Source organism: Mesoplodon mirus (genome assembly GCF_964341445.2).
Source record: "Mesoplodon mirus genome assembly, chromosome: 13".
Lineage (NCBI taxonomy): Eukaryota > Metazoa > Chordata > Mammalia > Artiodactyla > Ziphiidae > Mesoplodon > Mesoplodon mirus.
Window position 1 is genome coordinate 31,463,536 of NC_138989.1, and position 20,320 is coordinate 31,483,855.

Consider the following 20,320-nt stretch of genomic DNA (forward strand, 5'->3'; position numbering starts at 1 on the left):
ACAGGGGCGTGGAGGGGGAAGCTGGGGCGGAGTGAGAGTAGCATCGACATATACACACTACCGAATGTAAAACAGATAGCTAGTGGGAAGCAGCAGCATAGGACAGGGAGATCGGCTCGGTGCTTTGCGATGACCTAGAGGGGTGGGATAGGGAGGGTGGGAGGGAGGCTGAAGAGGGAGTGGATATGGGGACATGTGTATGCATATGGCTGATTCACTTTGGTGTACAACAGAAACTAACAGGGTATTGTGAAGCAATTATACTCCAAAAAAGATCTATTGAAAAAAAAAATCTCTTGGGGCATCAGCTTCCCCGAGGACATCTGGCCTGGACCTAGTGCCCAAACGCTCCTACTGCCGGTGACGCCTGAAGACTGTCCTGTGCTGCCTACAGCCATCAAGTTTCCCCCCAAGTTAGAGATAAAGCAATGACAACAAACAAAAAGCTCATGTCTTTGGATTCCCAATGCAATCTCCATTCACTACGACCACCTGTGCCAACAAAGACCCACCCAAGTCTCAACAAGTCTCCCATCAGACTCCCAAGAGGCATGAGGATTCTTCATCAGTAGGACCAAACACTGAGGGTAATGGCCGGGCTCTGGCTCAGATGCCTGCCAGGGTCCCAGCAGGCCTGTCCCGAGAGTGTCCGAGTTTCCTGGAGAGGAATCCCAGGAGTGGCAGGGCTTTCCTCACAGTTTCCATACTGCCCAGCTCCTGGCAGAAGGACGCTGCAGGGCATGACAACCAGGGCTGGTTGCTGACTCCCATCCCGCTGTGATGCCCAAGGTGAGGAATAAGAACCAGGTAGATTGCTCTCTGGGGGAGGGCAGGGAGAGCAGCCTGCAAACACGCAGAGCCTCGGTCTCTGCTCCCCTGCACCTCCCCACAGGTGCCTGCCAGGCAAACGTGGAACTCCTTTTTCTACCTTCTCTAATCACGCCGCAGGTTCCAAGAGCCATCATCTCTCAATTTTAGTATTTCCTTTGCTCTCCACTTTAATCATTAAGGTGAAGTCAAAATATTACCGATGTGTTGGTTGTTTTGGGGGCAGTGGTGGTAGAACTTGGCAGTGGGAGCCCCTTGCATACTTCCCAGGCCAGTGGCTCCTGGCCCGGCCTTCTGCAGAGAAGGCCCTGAGCAAGGCCTGTGCACCTGCCCTGCAGGTCCCGGAGCATCAGACTGGAGCTCTGATCTCCTACACAAAATCCTTCGGAGGGGATTATGTTGACGAAAAAGAAAATCTGAGACATGAGGGAAGGAAAGCGAGACAGTATATCTTCATGCACAAAAGCAAGTTTGAAATGGAGTTTGAGGGAAAGTTAAATTAAATTTCACAGTATAACTGCTCAAATACATCTACTCTATTATTATTATCTTCCCCTGCAATTTTTCAGGCTTCTTTTCAAGGGTTCTGGAAAAACAAACTTAGTTTCCAAAATGAATTTTCAAAGAGATGACTGACACTGTCATCCTAAAAGCAACTTTAATAAAAATGATCTTTGTTTCCTGGCAGTAAAGGAATGCAGAGTATTATTTTTTAATACAATAAAAGTCACCTAAAATCAGGTGGGGGAAGGGTGGTGGCAGTGGTAATAAGGGATTTAGTACCTTTTGTGAACACACTCTGTAGCAATTCAGCTACAATAACTCATAAAAAAAACCGAGCCAATATAGTAATATAAAACTGAAGTTTTACTGTTAAATGACATTTTAGTTTTTGTGACTATGTGTACCAATGAAAAAAGGAAAAATTTTAGGTTGGAAGTCAGGTATTTAGAGCTCCTTTCCTTAAACAATTTTAGCAATGGATAGAACCTTTTCAAAAGGTTCCAGAACTGTGACAAAAGAACCTTTAGCCCCAAAGGTTTAAGATGGTCTTGCAGTTTACAATTCTTCAATAAAGAAGAGGGAACAATTAAAAAAAAAACTATTAATAAGCATTTCAAAAGAATTGGTATTTTCTTTCTTTATTCTCCAGAGACTATTAAACATGGTAATATGAAAAAGAATGTACATATCAAGAAAAAAAGACTGATGAATTTGATTAAAACAATCCAATACACTAAAACAAAGCTGTTTAACCCAAGTCCTTCAAGTGCTCAATATTTCGCTAGTAAACATTGAGCAGATTTTGATGGAGTTAGGCTTGACCAAAAAAATAAAAAGGAAGCCTTAGTTTAAAAACAAAAATGAAGAAATAATGAAGAAAACCAAAACCAAAATCCCTGCTTCTAACTTCTAAGAATGAACTATTAGAGATAAACCCCAAAGATTGCAAGGATCATAATCTAAAAACAAAGGCATTATATATTTTCTTAACACTGGAAGAGACAATAAAGAAAGGATACTAATTTTCAGAAAAGCCCATGTCTGCAAAGGAAGGTGTAACCACATTGGTTCCAGAGATCCTGCAGGGACGATGTCTGTGGTGGGGATGGCTCCTGGGAGGGGCCTTGCAGGCCATGCACTGTGGCACAGGGAGAGCATGGCTGACTGTTAATCCCCCCAGACCTCAGTTCCTATATCTGTACACAGAGTGCTGGCATTTGACCAGGAACTCTGCTCTGGATGATTAGAAATCATTTCATAAAGGATCAAGCATGGGACTGCCACATTATAGCTACTCAATCCAAGTAACAACAATTCTTCATTTTTTTATCATAATTATTATTCCTGTCAGATCATAACTGAGGTTCAGAAGTATTATACTGGGACTTAGAAACTTTCCTATGACACAGGCACAAGAAAAGAGGCTACCAAGTTATCGACAAGGTACTGCCATCTTTACAGACCAGAACAGAGTCAACAATAAATAAGAAAAGCTTTCCTATACTGAGCTGATAACGTCTGTGTTAGATGCTGTCCTGACTGCTTTGCTTACTGTCATTCACCTCCTAGCTGCCCTTTGAGGTAGATATTATCACTCACAACTAATTGAGGAAGAAAATGAGACAGAAAAGTATCACTTGCCCGAGATTACAGGGCAAACAAGCACCAGGATTTAAACCCAGGGTCACCAAACTCCATGCTGTGGTTGGCTGCATATTTGATGCTTCTGAACACCTGTGCACCTTCGTTCCCAGGAAAGAGCCCTTGTTTGTAACTACTCCAACCAGCAGTGCTTTCTCACCTTTGTGGGGTTTGGATTGGAACAGGAGGTCTTCTAAAACTGATGATTTTACGGAATGACTGCACATATTTCTTACAACGACCATAAAGTTATTGTCAAAGTATGGGTTTCCTTTAGAATACAGATACTATTTTTTTAATATAAATTTATTTGTTTTTATTTATTTATGGCTGCGTTGGGCCTTCGTTGCTGCATGCGGGCTTTTCTCTAGTTGTGGCGAGTGGGGGCTACTCTTCGTTACGGTGTGTGGGCTTCTCATCGTGGTGGCTTCTTTTGCTGCGGAGCGTGGGCTCTAAGTGCTCAGGCTTCAGCAGTTGTGGCGCACGGGCTTAGTTGCTCCGCGGCATGTGGGATCTTCCCGGACCAGGGATCAAACCCGTGTCCCCTGCATTGGCAGGCAGATTCTTAACCACTGCGCCACCAGGGAAGTCCCCACCGATACTACTGAAGTAATAGTCTACTTCAGTAGTAGTAGTAGTCTTGGTATATTGGCATAAAAAGTTAAAAGGGCAGTAGTGATTAGAAATGTTAAGCATATTACCAAAAACAAGGAATAAAGGGAATGAAAACTGAACATCAATCTAGTCAGTGTGTTTTGTTAAGCAAATCCTGATATTACAGTTTTACGCTTTCTTAGCCCTTCAGTTTACAAAGAACTTTCGCCTGTATTAATCCTCATGATGATGCTGTGAAACGGACAGATCGTGTGTTAGACCCAATTTCAGAACTAAAGAAAGACTCAGAGTTCACAGGATGCCCAAGGTCACACAGTAGTGTAAACAACACAGCCCAGATGCAAACCCAAGGCTTCTGGTCCATGCAACTGTTCTTTTCTTTTAATTAATTACTAATTAATTTTAAGCTTTCATTACATTTTAATTTGATTTTGATGATAGTTGTTTTCAGAGAATTCTTTGTAACAATTCTCCATGGTTCCCATTTTTTAAAAAAAAAATATAATTCTAATATACCTTTCAGGTATGTAGCATTATAATTCAACATCTGTATACACTACAGAGGGGCCACCATGACAAGTCCAGGTACCATCCATCACCTCACAGTTCATGAGGTGAGAAGCAGAAGTTTCAAAGGGGTCAGTATAGGCGTGCAAGATTCTAGTGACGTTCCTGATGAAATCTGAACTTGTACCAATGGCTTATTTGAAGTAGTCCTTCTGAATTTCTCTTCTTATTAAAAAAAATAAGATTGATCCAAGGGTAAGGGTAGGGTATTTTTTTATGCTCTGCACTCTATGGAAGGGTCATGGTATTTAACTTTTATTTAGAGATGAGAATATAAATTTTAAACACTTCTTCTTCCTTATACATCCAACGAGTTAAAAGGAGGTTTGAGACCTTTGGCTTCTTATCTATAAAGGTTTCAGTGATAATTACTTCTCACAAGAAAAAGATGACATTCAATTCAATAAACATTTATTGCACACTTAATTAGGTTTGAGGTACTGAAGGATATTCAGAAACTAAATTATGAAAATCATTTTGTGATCATTTTGCATTTCCTATTACATTTACATACATTTTACATAATAATTAGCCTAGGAAAAGGCTCACTTCCAACATTAAATTCATAAATCTAATTAATACTCCTGAGTGCTGGTCAAGCTTCATTTACTATGTGTGTGGTTTTAATTGTATTTGCTGGGATGACCACTGTCTACATGTCTTTACTTTCTCTGATCCTAGGCTGTTCTAAAGGCTGCTCCGCCACTTGGTGGACCCACACCTAGGTCTTCCAGCCCCTGACTGGCCACTTCCTACTTTTCCTTTGAGTTTCAGCTGAAACAGCACATCCTGATTTCCTTGTTGGGATTTCATCCTTCTGTCATATGCTCTCAGTGTACTCTGGACTTCTCTACACAGCTTGATCACCATCCTAGCACAGTGACTTGAAAATAAAGATGCTCAATAGATATTTGGTGCACAAACGAATGAATAATAGGCAAATGTCAACCCTCAAATTTCCTATAACACTTGGCAACATTATAAAGGGCAAGAATTTTAACTAGAGACTAATAACTTCAGAGAGCTCTTACCAATTCTCACTGAGCAGGAAATACACTGACACTGGACAGGCAAACACTATTAGGGAAACGTAGAGAAATGAAAAAAATAGGACACAGAGAATAGCTCAAAATGGATACGACGATATGGAGAAAACAAACATTGCTACCCAATCGTTCTACTATCTCACAGATTGAAGAATTGACTGTAAATTGAATTAAGGAGCTGAAAACCAAATATAGGTAACCATCACAAGCATAATGTAATAATAGACCTAATAAAATAATTTTTGATGAAATAGAAGGCACATCAGCATTTTCCTGTGCTTTGCTGTTCTCATCATAAACAATTACACTGTACATACTTAGAAGCGCTGGTTACGAAAATGTTCTGAAGAGAATGACATAAAACGGTGTTCATTATATGGCCATGTCCGCCCCCCTCCATAGGATCATGAGGTTCTGACACCTGAAGAGAGTGGTCAGGTCCTCTCCGAGTGGCTCCTTGGCTCCCAAAGCCCACAGCTCTCAGCAGCTCCCTGGATGGGCTTTCACTGTCTGCCCCAAGAGTAACTATCAGCCTCTTTGAACTTGTCATCTTTTCTCACGTATTTATGTGATTGTAACACTTAAAAAAATTAAAGTGAAGCACCCATAGTCGGATCAGTTAGTCTTTGTCAAAACGTCCAAGATCCTGTCTCCCAAAGGCTAACAGTCTCAGCTCGGAACACCTCTAGAAATTCATCCCTTAAACTCTGTGGAATCAATAATCGTGATTAGGAAGACCCAGCAGCTGCTGAGAGCAAATGGCAGAGTAGCAGTGAGATTTGTCACTCAGGCGATAAGTTGTTCAATTCAAGGCATCGGCAACCTTCTGGGGCTCTGGGTTTACAACTGAGACAGCTTTTAAGTGATTCCACTGTTTCATTTATGGATGGTCCAGATAGACGGTGTGGGGGGAAGAAGCAGGAGGTAACTTTCTCTGTTGTCAGTGGCCAGTGAGTTCAACCTGCGTGTCTGCCTCCCCATCCTGACAGGTGGCTTCTGGGCTCCCGGTCAGCGGGTGGGGGGACTGTGCCCAGCACTACTGACCTCACCTCCAGGGAGGTGGTCACGTATGATAACGTACGGCCTCCACTATAAATGACACTCAAGGGCCTTTGTGTAGCCTGTAGTCCAACCTCAGACATTGATCTTTGCAGAGACAACCATGGGTTCCTTTGGGTATAGGAATGAGAAAAATGAGAAACGGTGTGATCAAAACCTTGAGACTTCCCTGTCCCTCAGCCAAGAGTCAGCCACACTCATCCACTAAGCGTCCTGGAGCATTCACTCCTTTTGCGCTCTTTCAGTAAGCCAAGACACCATCTCATCCATTCACTGACATTGCAAACACACCCTAATGTGTTTCGTAATCGTCCCAAAAGTGCCTAGCACAGGCTCAGGGCAAAGGGGTTAGGGTGATACAGTAAAAGGAAGGTAGAGAGAAGCAAAAAGAGAAAGGTCCAGAAGGTTCTTCTGAGCAAGAAGGACTAACAATGCCACCTCTTTACTGCTTATGAAAACTGGGATTTAAAAATATTCACATGATTAGTAATTTCCAGTAAATTACCAGAGAGTCATGGCTGAGCTAGTTTTTCAGTTTTGAGTGTCCTAGTATGCACTTTAACAATGCTTTAAACAGGTAACATCACCAATCACTTTGATTAGGCAATACATTCTCTACTTTTCTTCTAAAAGAATTAAATGTTTCTGGTTCCCCTAAGTCCCGTTTCTAATGAAAATTAGCATTTGACATGTACAAGAGCCCTTCCCTAAGGGTTAGCGATACCTTAGCTGGGCAGATGAAAAGGAACACCTGCACACCTGTCCTATGCCCCGTCCCACTAACCCACCCTCCATGGCTGCAGCTGATCTTCCCTACATTTTTTCCTTACCTAAGTCCCTGGAATGGCTGCTCACTGCCCATTGGATACATCTCCACCCCCTGGTATGGAGCATAAGGTCACCCAATCAATCAATCTACCCCTGATCTCCCTTCCGCTTCTCCCATCCCACCATCCCACCCCTCTCTAATTATATCACACTTCTCATCACCAGAGCAGGCCAACTTGGTCCTCCCCGCCCTCCTGGGATGCATCTGTCTTGCTCAGTATTTAGTCCCTGCCACATATGTAACCTCCTGTCTCCATGTGACATACATCCCGTGGGCAACATCCATCTGTCAAGACTCAGCTCCTCTCTGGAATCTTACCCAACACCCCCCACCCCAGGTACAGCCCCGCCCTCAGGCTCCTCAGCACCCCAGACAGGGGACCAGAGCACATGCTGGGCTCATGTGTCTAGACTGCAACCCCCTGGAGAACAGAGCCCACGACAGGCCCCTCTGGATCCCCAGGGAGTCACACAGTGCTCGGAACCTAGTGTCTACTGCGTCAATGTAACCTCAACAGCAGCTCTGTGAGCTAACGTGGCGTCACCCCTTGTTTTGGAAAGATGAGTGGCCTGAGGCTCAGAGATGTTAAGAGATTTGTAACCATCACATAGATAGTCGTTGAGAGAGCTGGGATTTGAAACTGGGTTTATTTACTCCAAACAGTATGTTCTTTCCCTGTATCATGGGAGTCATTTTAGAAAGTTAGGTCCGCTATTCATGTGATGCATAATCAGAGTAATTATTTGAATATTAGAAGAGTTTCCTGCCTATGTCAAAGGATGGAAGACTGATTCTGCCCATCCAAAAGACCATGCGTGACACCTGATACTGCTTCATCTTTTAGGCCGTAATGATCTTGCTTATTCATTATTGATAGATTCAGTAGTTTCCAATTAATTTAGAGCAAAGTACTGGGTAGATCTAACATTATACATTGATTTATAACAGGTTAATTTAAAATGAAGCTACTTTTTTTTTTTTTTTTTTTTTGGCTGCGTTGGGTCTTTGTTGCTGCACGCAGGCTTTCTGGCTTTCTCTAGTTGCGGTGGGCAGGGGCTACTCTTTGTTGCGGTGCACGTACTTCTCACTGTGGTGGCTTCTCCTGTTGTGGAACACGGGCTCTAGGCACGCAGGCTTCAGTAGTTGCGGAGCGCCGGCTCAGTAGTTGTGGCTCGCTGGCACTAGAGTGCAGGCTCAGTAGTTCTGGCACACAGGCTTAGCTGCTCCACGGCATGCGGTATCTTCCTGGGCCAGGGCTCAAACCCGTGTCACCTGCACTGGTAGGCGGATTCTTAACCACCGCGCCACCAGGGAAGTCCCTGAAGCTACTTTTAAATTACAGAATCTTTGGATCTTAAGGTAAACTTTGCATTGTAAGGCTTTACACTATAGTGTTTTCTTTCATCCAGCAAGAAAGTAATATAGATAAATTTTTTAATGGATAAATAATAAAATATTTGCAAATCGCTATTTAACTGGCTCCTCTGAGCCAAGATCAAACTAATAGATAAAACTATTCTGACTAAAGGGCAATTTTTATAGAGACACAGATGTAGAGAACAAACATATGGACACCAAGGGGGGAAAGTGGGGGTGGGGTGGTGGTGGGATGAACTGGGAGACTGGGATTGACATGTATACACTAATATGTAGATAACTAATAAAGAACCTGCTCTACAGACAAATAAAATAAAATAAAACTCAAAAAAAAGGACAATTTTGGGGGCTTCCCTGGTGGCGCAGTGGTTGAGAGTCCGCCTGCTGATGCAGGGGATGTGGGTTCGTGCCCCGGTCCGGGAAGATCCCACATGCCGCGGAGTGGCTGGGCCTGTGAGCCATGGTCGCTGAGCCTGCGCTCCGCAACGGGAGAGGCCACAACAGTGAGAAGTCTGCATACCGCAAAAAAAAAAAAAAAAAAAAAAGGACAATTTTTAGAATCTGGAGAATAAATTCTAATATAATCATAATGATCGAATGACCATAAAATGGTACTTGAATAACAGATACCTTTCTTTTAAGAAACTGAAAGGAGGAGCAGATTCTTCGAGGGTGGAGACAACAACAGACCCCATTGAGCCAAGCAAGTTACTTGTCTCATGGACTCTTCGTTGGTATGGCATGTTGCAAACTTTACTTTTAGAGTGGTTCTAAACAGAAGATCGGTTTCCTTTTGTTTTATGCTTAAGTTTAGAGCTGATAAAGACCATAATTAGCTAATGACTCAGGCGTCAACATGGAAACACCTAACCTTTTTAAAGAGCTGTTGTACAGAACTGGGGTTGGGGGAGAGTTCATTACCTAGTTTATAGTATCAGTTCCTCAAAACTTGCAAATGCATAAAGAAACAGGTAACCAGAGGCAATCAAAATTTAAAATGCAGTAGAGACATTAGAATTTATAGGAATTCTATTTAGGATTTTATTGATAGACACACTTATTAAATTCTTAATTTATTTTTCATGTCAAATTAGATTTTTCGTGATAGCAGGTTTGAAGAGAATGAGACAAACAAAGGAAAAGGTAGAGGCCCAGGGCTGGTCGTGTGAAAAGAAACAATGAGAACCACCTACTGCTACAGTCTGAAGGGTGCCAGAGCAAGAAGAAACACTTATGTAGCATTTAGTGTGTGTGAAGTACGGTTTGAAGTACAGCACCTCATTTAATCCTCACAAGAACCCTATAATGTTGAAATGCTCAAAGGCTCCTTGCATGAAGCAGAAGAGAAAGGGGTGTCCAAGAAGGTGGTGACAACGCAGTGATAATGTCTTTCCTGGGACTTAGAAATGGGAGACAGTCACATAGATTGCTGCTGCTTTAAAAAAAATGTAAAAAGAATCTGGTCCATACTTCCTAACATCAAACTTCTAAACCGTAGTCAATCATATGCCAACAATTGTAATTCCTAAAATAGGAAACTTCTTAGAACAAAATGCATGATTATCTCCTACCTTTCATTAGTAATAATGATCTCTTTCCTTTCTTTTACTGACAAAGGTTAGTTTCACTGTCCCATCCGAGGTGGCAAGTGTCACAGACTCCCTGGCGCTCTCACGCTGAGCCCCTTTAACAAAAACTGCTGTGTGATACCCAGCTTGGGGACATGAGTGCAGGCCCACAAAGAGAATAAAGCTCGTTTCCCATACAGCTCCAGGATCAAATGGAACATGTGTGAGAAATATAACACATTTTCTTAAAATAAATACAATCGCTTTACTGCCTATTTATCCTCAATGGAATGAAAACTTGTCCTTCACCTTCTTCTAAGACTAAGAGTGGATTTTTCAAAAGACAAAGAGCTCTATAATGAGAAAAATAGCACCCTTTAATGCATTTTTCATTTTCTGTCTAATTTGTTACAAAAGAATATTTGATGAGTAATTTGAATAGATCAAGAAATACTAAGTTAACAATGACGCTTTAATATCAGAACTCTTCCTACTTTACCACGTAAAACAAAGCAGCATAAGGAAAAAATGTTAGGAGTAAATGAAAATAGCACACATTTGCAGTCTACCATGAGAGCAAATTCAAGGCAAAATCAGTTTAATAAATATCTGGACATAGTATATAAAAATAAACAAATTCTTGACTTATGAAACTGCAGGTGTTACATGATACAAGTCTTTTGTTTTTAAATCAGAGGTGTTTTGGATGAATAAAGCATTTATGCTTGCTTTTTAGTAACGAGAAATATTTCTTATCTCATTTGAAACCTTACTTACCTAGGACACAGTGTTGAAAAAAGTCAGGCAAACTATGTCTTCCATTCCTTATGCCTCCTCTCTTCCCCGTTCATAAGGTAGTGAAATTCCTATTTGCTTTAAGATTTTGGCCCCAATTCTCAGCAAGAGAAACTATTCAAAAATTGCTTTTTAAACATAACTGTTGAGGAAGCATTCAACTTAGAGGATAGCCACAGTATAAGTCACCAATGACTGCCAATGCACAGCATTAAAATAATCGGGGCTAAAGACATGGAAACAACCTAAATGTCCATCGACAGATGAATGGATAAAGAGGATGTGGTGTGTGTGTATATATATAATATATATGAATATTACTCAGCCATAAAAAAGAATGAAATAATGCCATTTGCAGCAATATGGACAGTCCTAGAGATTATCATACTAAGCGAAGTAAATCAGAATGAGAAAGACAAATACCATATGATATCACTTATATGTGGAATCTAAAATACGACACAAATGAACAGATCTATGAAACAGAAACAGACTCACAGACGGAGAGAATAGACTTGTGGTTGCCAAGGGGGAGGGAAGGACTGGGAGGTTGGGATTAGCAGATGCGAACTCTTATATACAGGATAAATAAATAAGGTCCTACTGTATAGCACAGGGAACTATATCCAATATCCTGAGATAAACCATAATGGAAAAGAATATGAAAAATTATATACATGTATAACTGAGTCACTTTGCTGTACAGCAGAAATTAAACACAATATTGGAAATCAACCATACTTCAATAAAATTAAAAAGAAATAATCTGGACTACTTTACTATTAGAAGAACAAAGTGGCTGCCATGAATTAAAATCACATTCACATGGTTCAGCCTCGGTGTTAATGTTCTGGTTGTTGCTGTGATTAGTGCCCTCCTTCCATCCCTCCCTGTAGGCACACAACTGTAATAGATGTTTTCCCCACTCAACAGTTTCTCCTGAATGAATGAATCAAAGAATGATTTGGTAATCTTTGAACATTCCACTGAAATGAATATCAAAATATTTAATTAGTTAACATATTCAAGCACTGAGTTTTAATTAAGAAGACACCGAGCTCCAAAACATTTATGAACAAATTAAAGCAACAATGCCTAAGGAACAAAAATGAGAGTCATTTGAATTACAAAAACGTGATTGAGTCTCAAGCTGCAGCCCATTAGAAGGTATGAAACATCATTAACGAGGGTTACTGCACACAGCAGATTATATATAAAGACATACATCACAAGAGTAAAATCACAGACAGAATTTTTGTTAGTGCAAGAAAAGCACCACAGTTAGTGTAAAACTCATTCTTTATTTAGAGTTGCTCTTTTTTTTTTTTTTTTTTTTTTTAGAGTTGCTCTTTTACTGCCAAATTATTAGGGTTTTCTCTGTTGGACCCTGTCTGCGTGTAATAAACAGTGGAGAGAGGAAGAGAGGGAAATGAGGTGATTCTAAATGAGTAAAAGAAAATTAAGCTTTTCCCTGTCTTATTAAAGAAAAAAAAATTGAATCCATGAACAGACATTAAAATTCTGTCCTAGGTGCTAGTTTACTGGCTGGAATGATGGAATTTGTGTTCCTCCCGCCATCTCAGGATTTAACTAATTTTATGTGACAGAGCTGATGCGCTGATCGATAAAAAGACAACAATCATTTACATTGAGAGTTTAGTGCAATTTCAAGAATCCGCATTAACCAAGCTGAGTGTTTGTAGTGGAATCAGTATACGAGCACCTCACTTAGTAAAGTGCCTCAGTGAAGTATGACTAAATTTTCAACACCAATGAATATGGATTAAAGAAAAATCAAATCAATCAAAAGAATGAGTTTTTTGCAATCACACAATGACAGTATTTTTGAACACATAATTCTGTGCAAAATCCAGGAAAGCCAACAGATGTTCACTTCTATTTCTTCTTCCAGTATTTATCTTACCATTTGGGAAAAGCTTTCTTGTATTGCAGTTGATTACATGTGCATTTTGCAAATTTCCAGATGTGTTCAAATGTTTCAATCTACATTATGGCTTTATATTTTAGGTCCCTATAAGTCCCTAATCAGAGTTCTTATTTCTCTAAACATTAAATGAAATTGAAAATTTTCATATACCCCATTTAGATTGAGAGTATTATGGACATTTTTTTTCCCAAACTAGTCTTTCTAGATATATTGGTCTTCCATCTACTCAATAGATAATCAGTCGCATTATGCTGTACTATAATAATGAATCCTTTGAAGAGAATATTCACTTTTCTCAAAAAAAAAATCTTTTTGACAGGTGAGTTTGAGATAATTTCCTCTCTCAAATTTGTGCCAATAAAATTTACCCATTTAAGACAAGCATCCTTCCAGTAAAGGTGGCATCTGTAGTGGATTTCCCTGTAATGCTTATTGAACTGTTTGCCACAAGAATTGATATTGATTCTAGCACTGTAGATTTCCCCGATGGATATAGATAGTAAATGTGTTCATTTCAAGCTGCTAACATTGTAGAAGAAGGCATCATAGAGGCAGAATGCAAAATGACCCCAGCCAACTCCAGGAATGCTTAGCCAGTAACAAGATGATGTTTCATAAAAGCAAAGCAGTGCTAAACTTGGAAAATCAGGCAGTATGACAGGTGTGAAAGAGCATGTGACGTGATAAACTGAAATCTTCACAGAGTTAGAGCCGGGCCTGATGAAATGATGTGAGTCCTGCGTTTTAGACACCCTGACCAGCATCTGAATTTGTATTTTTATAGACATAAGAATACAAAGCCTGAGGATGTCTACAACTAACTAAGTAGTAAGGCTTCAAAGTCTCCAAAAACAACTAGAAAGGTGTAAAGGAAAAGAACAAAACCGTGCCTTAGCAAGGCAGATGATGGAAAATATGAGTAGTCATTTGGGACACAACTGACACTTTAAAAAGATAAGAAAAGGGTTTCTGGAGACAGGACTAACATGGATTGCCCAAACAAGTGTTATTTGAAAACTAAGACTTGGAAAGATCTATACAAAGATGAGGATGGCAATCCAACTGAAAGGGTTAGAAGGGAAGAAGCAACAAGAATAGAAAATGTGTGAAAGGAGTTTTTATGAGAATAAAGTAGAGTGTTGGAGAAATGGTTAGGGTTTCAGCTTCCTTCAGTTTGGAGGCTCTGAACGTGAATGACTTCTACCCTCTCATTTCATCGAGATGCCTCTGCAGTAGAACCTGGACTCCTGTCCTAACGGCCTGTTTTGCTGAGTCTGGGCAACTCAAATTGGTCAGAAACAAACGATGTTCTCAAGGCCACGGTCAGAGCGTCAATTTTCATTTAATAATAATTCAGCTTTCTGGAGTGAAAAAGTCTGACCCGCGGCCATAGGTATGCTTGGGTCTTGGACAGCCATCCAATGAGGGTGAGCCTGGGGTCATCCAGTTCGTGCAACCCCTCAGTGCCAAACAAATCAACCCAAAGGGCCTGGGCAGTGTCAGTGGCATCGCTTTTCTTGCAGAAATAATATCTTACATCTGGAACAGAGCTTTTACATATTTCAGGGTGTTCTCACTTACTGCACCTATGAGTGGCGATCCAAAATCCCTTATATGGGCTACTACTTTGAGTAAGTCAGAGAACTAAAACTTATTTCATATCATTTTGCAGGGTTTTCAAATAAAATTTCTGTGATTCTACCCTAATGTGAATTCTCTTATCAACTAATGCTTGTCTGTTTTTCATCTTGAGTCTGTGAACTGAAACTTACATATCTTATCAGGTAGAAAGAAGTCCAATGGATCCGCCTTGGATACTGTAGTGAAAACGTGATCAAAGAGAGGCCAGGTTTCAAAAGGTTAATGAAATAAAATTCTACAAAAGGCACAGGGAAAGGAACCCCATCCCCAGCCCTGTAGCCTTAATTGTGAATGTAAATGTTTCCTTGGAGAACACTATTCAAAGGAATAGGTTATTTTCAAGGGAATCTACTCTGTTAGTAGAAAATATCTGAATCCCTCTGAAACAAGTAGAAATTTCATTTATATAGATTAATGAGCTTATGACAAATTCATACTCAAGAGTTATTCAGGCATTCCTTTGCTCCTCCTACGAAGAATAAATATTTTATTCATTCACGGTAAAAGTTATACTTTGTAATTTCTTAGCTATATAAATCATCACACGATGAGAAATGAGGCCTACATCATGGTAATAAACTTAAATCTGTTCAAATAAAGACTTCACAATCATCTTTTCAATCACCTGTTTCTTTAAAAAAAATAGTTATACACCACATATTCAATTGAGAGATTAGCCAATTTACTGAAGGTTAAGGACTTAAAACTCCATGTAAACAAAACAAACAAAAGCACTCCACAAAAGTCCATTTAAGGAATAGGGCTCACCTGACCTTGGGTAACTAAATTACAGGGAGCAATTACCTTTTAGGAGCAAAGCCACCTCCGAAAGGACTGGGGTTTTTGTTCCTTATCTTCAAAGAACAACCCACTTGCATCAGAATCAAACTCTTTACACAATACTTGATCACCCCACATCAAAACCCTTTCCTTCCCCTCAGTCCTTTCTTTTAATTACAGTTCATAAGGATATGGGTTTACATGTTGACCGAGGCCTGTAGCAAATCCCCAGAAAACACATGTGAGACTTGACCAGTTTTCACCTAAAACCACCCCTTCTCTGCTTGGTACCTGACAGGTGCGCCTCGGCTGTGTGCAGGCTTCAGCAGGACCGTCACCGTGCTGTCGGTTTGATTCAAGGGCGTCTCAAGTTCATAAGCCGGCATGGAGGGTGCTGGGGAAGATGCATGAGATAGGAGACTCATGATTTCTGGTTTGTCTTTTCCGTTTCCTTTCTACTTTCATTTACAATGAGCATTAAAAACACAGCACACTTAGTTTAAATTAAATTGCCTCTGTGAACCAACCACGAACAGCCTTTACGTATCTACCCAACCCTGAACATCAGGGACAGCTGTTAAAACCATCATGTGTTGACTGTGGTCTTGAGTTTAACCTGGGAGGGGGCACGAGGGGGGCTTAGGAGGTGTTAGTAATACTGTTTCTCGATTCGGATTCTCGCTAAATGGGTGCAGCCATTACATTCATCCATACATGTACATCACTGTAATTAAATTGTAAATTGTAAAAGAAATTTAATTTGTGTACTTTTCTGTACATATGCTTTTCTTAAAATATTAAATGCAAATTTAAGAAATAATTACCAGGATCATAAAACTGATCATTTCAGTTCTCCCATCTAAGTCAAGGTTTCTTGTGTACCAAATATCCATCCAGAGATTTGAAGAGGTCCTTAGGAGTCAGAGGGCCTGGATGGACCTAGTGACCACTGGTGGGCTCTCTGGGAAAGCCCAACCGCGGAAAAGATACTGAGTTGAAGTGAGAAAGGCTTGGGTTTGACTTTCTGTTGCCTTTTGTTTCGACCAGCATGAGAGCTTAGGCACGGTAATTATCTCTGAAGCTTCAGTTAACTCATCTATCAAAATAGGAGAGATTACCCTCCAGGGTTATTACAGGAATTCAAAGAGATAATAGATAAAGAGAGACGGGCAAATCTAGTTCTACAAATGTCAGCCCTCTTCCCAGTGCGGATCCCATTTCCAAGGCCATTTCCTGGAAGTCTTTGCTTTCTAGATTGTTCAGCTCAGTTACTAGAAGATAACAGCTCTTCGGTAATGCTGTCATCAAGGTGCACAAGAGACATCACCGCACCAAGGCTGTGACGCTGGCCGCAGAGGCACCAGCCTTTGTAAGGCCCTCAGGTCGGGTCCCTGATGCGGACAGTAGAGGCCAGTTTGGTGAGTATCGTTTTTTAAATCTTTTACATACAAGAAGCTTTTATGTAAAAGACATGGGTTATAGCTCAGGTCCATTCATTGGACCTTCTCAGCATTAAAGTTAGCTCTAATTCTGTTAAAAATTAACTCCAGTTCATAACACAGAACTACATTTGGGATAGAGAGTAGTTCTCTGAGGTCCATGGAAGTAGACAGTAGGGGCCCAGAATCCATAATTTCTTTGAACCATAAAAACCAAACAGTTATTCTTGATGAGCCTTTGCAGGCTAACTAAAATGTCAACTGGCTTTGCTTTGGGATAGAACTGTTGAACTTGGTGGGTTAAGAGCGGCCAGACTCACACCAACCAGAATTTTTACCTAATACAAATGGTAAAAATGAATTATTTTTTCTAAAAGAATAGCCTCTTTAAGATAATAATCTTTGAAATATGGCTTCCATAGGGAGAAATTACCAAAAAAGGGGCTTGGAGGTATGTACACTGGCACACATTACCTCTTTAAACAGATAATATCATCTTAATTTACATCCAGAGGTAAATTCACTTGATCAAGATCAGAGAAGAAGCACTGGGAAAAATTATAACTAGAACTCATATTTTCTGATTCCAGGCCCAGTGGTCTTTCTACTCAGGCATCTGTACAACTTATGTCATTTTCCTAACCTCTGAAGTATCCTTCCTCTTTTCCAGCTCTCCATGTTGTTTTTATAAGCTAATGTCTTATATCAAACATCAAGTGTCTATTAAATTTCAAGTTAAGTTTGTGCTCATAAATTAACTCTTACACAATGCAAAGTTATCCCTTAAGTTATAATTGCTTAAAAACAAAATTCCAAACCTCACTCCTCCCTCAAAACCTAGTAGAAGGCTTAGAGTACTTGTGTTGTATTTCCTTCCCTTCCTTCAGTCCTAAAGAAAATCTCTCACAGAACTAGGGATGAGGGACAACAGATACAAAAATCAGGCTAAATATTACTTCGCTGACCCTGACTGATGAGAAGTTACTCCATCACCTGCCTCCTGCTCTTCTACCCCCAAACAAAACAGTCACAGCCCCAACTAAAATACTGCCCTACTCGGATCCAAAGGGGAAAACATGGAAAAGGAAAAACGTCCCCTGGAACTGTGTTTATTGCTGCTGCATATCCCACGCCAGATGGCAACTCCATTTCCTCTAGTCTGAAGCACAAAGACATTTTCTGCACAGTTGCACATGCCCAGAAATATTTCCCAAATTACGTCCTTTGTTGGTGTAATTGAGTCTCTACAAGAAACAAGCTGGCGGATGTTAAGTGCTTGGTGCCCCCACCCCGCACTCTGTAGTAGCCTCTCTCTTGAGGACGTGAAACTACTAACAGTGAAGGTCCCACGGAAGGCTGAGCCTTCTGGAAGGGACTCCACATAACGCTGCCTTTCTGCTGAGCACCCCGTTGTGAGAGACCTCGCTATGGAGACTTTCCCGACACTGCTGCTCTGGGAGCTTGGGACTGCGAAGGGTTGAGAGTGCTGGGAACAGCATCTCCCGCTCATGTCCGAGTTCTCCGACACACACTCTTAAAACAGTGCCTACCTCCTGACGCAGGACGACGACCTGAAGCTCCCAAATGATAAACATTTGCGGCGCTTCATTGAACTCCATGAGTCCGATTTTCATACTTAAAAAAATATGAATTTACATGTACGTTTGGGTGAGCTCTGCAGACTTGACAGTGGGAAAGAGAAAGTACCCAAATGCTACTTCTGATAAAAGACACAGCTCATGAATGTACGATACCTGATATTTTGGTGGTGAACTGATTTGTTGCCGGGGGTCCAAAACCCTTAGCCGTGCTAGCTCGGATGGTGAAGGAATATGTGGTTCCCGGATACAGTCCGAAAAACAGAAAGTGGGTTTCATTTCCCAGTTTTGAAACTCTTCCACTTTGATTGGAGAGATCTATTTCTGGGTCAAAGGAACTGACTGCCTTGTAGGTGATCTGTAAGAGAAGACGGATGTGATGAAATACCTGAGGCCGATCGACCGAGACTGCATCTTTATCCAATAAGCCCTCCTGATGTATGCACTGTCAGACGCTTTATGATAAGCTGTCCTGCTCCCCTAGACTCTTCAAATCCTGGATCCAGTGAACGGGCACAGGAACTCAGCCAAAACTGTGATGAGTTATTACTTTTATAGACAGAGGAACCGAAAGCCAGTAGATTAGAACATAAAGAATGAGTTCAGGTTTAAGCTAATACCTTGAAGTTGTTTGCTTTCAAGGTGTCTTGTTGGAAAACTACATTACAGCTGGCTTAAAACAAAATAACAAAATAGACAACCAGCTCAAACAGATAAGGACCCGACAAGGGGGAAGGCCTCATCTCTCATCCAGGGGCCAGAGTCTGATTTTGCCCTGAATAGGATTATCGTATGCTGGGAACAAGGGCACTTTTAAGCGTTTTCCTTAATGTGGGCAAAGATACCTGCTCCAAAAATAAATCCTAGATGTGTGTCAGTAGCCTTTAATGCTGTGACTGTGGTGTTTGCAATGTGTCCTATTTACTTTTTTCTTTAGAGCAATGCTGTCCAATAGGTCAGGATGGGAATGTTCTATTCTGCTCTATTCAGTGTGGTGGCCCCTAACCACAAGTGGCCACAGAGCACTAGAAACATGACCAGTGAGACTGCAGAACTGAAAATTTTATTTCATTTTATTATTTTTAAAATCATTAAAAAAAATTGAAGTTACTTGATTTACAATGTTGTGTTACTTTCAGGTATACAGCAAAGTGACTGTATAATTATACATACATATATACATATTGTTTTCCAGATTCTTTTGCATTATAGGTTATTACAAGATACTGAGTATAGTTCTCTGTGCTATACAGTAGGTCCTCGTGGGTTATCTATTTTATATATAGTAGTGTGTATATGTTCATCCTAAACTCCTGATTTATCCCTCCCTCCCTTCCCCCTTTGGTAACCGTAAGTATCTCTTCTATGTCTGTGAGTCATTTTATTTTAATTAACTAAAATTTAAATTTAACTTGCTCTGAATGACTAGCAGTTTCCATTTTGGACACAGTGCAATTCTGGAAGCTTTATGTTTGCCACATGACAGGTGTTCAAATTACCCTGGATGAGTCTGGATTGTGTGAAAATAAATATAACATAGATGTCTTTAAATTTTGCCCTTTCAAATGATGTTTTAAAAAATTTCACTCTAGGGCTTCCCTGGTGGCGCAGTGGTTGAGAGTCCGCCTGCCAGTGCAGGGGACACGGGTTCGTGCCCTCGTCCGGGAAGATCCCACATGCTGCGGAGCAGCTGGGCCCGTGAGCCATGGCCGCTGAGCCTGTGCGTCCAGAGCCTGTGCTCCGCAACGGGAGAGGCCACAACAGTGAGAGGCCCGCGTACCGCAAAAAAAAAAAAAAAAAAAAAAAAATGTCACTCTAAGTAGTTCATCAACTCTTCAAGAACATGCATTTTAGGGGTGATTACTAACTTCTCCTCCTTGTAAAGGCATAATTTTTAAATGTGGCACATTCAAAAGTTTTAAATTGCAAACCTGAGCACTTTTCTTGCTTTTAGATAGGTTAAAGTTACTCATAATTTATGTGCATGAACACTAACACTGTTATTATACCAAGTGATAATTGACATTCTTTCTTCTTATATTTATAGCATGTCATTATAATTAAGGAGACCTCTCTGAAACAATA

General features: G+C 40.7%; 1 protein-coding gene across 3 annotated transcripts in view; it reads right to left on the reverse strand.

Annotated features, from left to right (window-relative positions):
- The window catches only part of PTPRM (protein tyrosine phosphatase receptor type M), a 748,579-nt gene that overhangs the window by 279,242 nt on the left and 449,017 nt on the right, over positions 1–20,320 (reverse strand). For all 3 annotated transcript variants that reach the window (XM_082641116.1, XM_082641117.1, XM_082641118.1), the window contains exons 10-11: positions 18,392–18,593; positions 15,490–15,592 (exon numbers count right to left, since the gene is read on the reverse strand). In XM_082641116.1, coding sequence (XP_082497242.1) covers positions 15,490–15,592; positions 18,392–18,593 — 305 coding nt within the window. The remainder of the gene's footprint in view (positions 1–15,489; positions 15,593–18,391; positions 18,594–20,320) is intronic.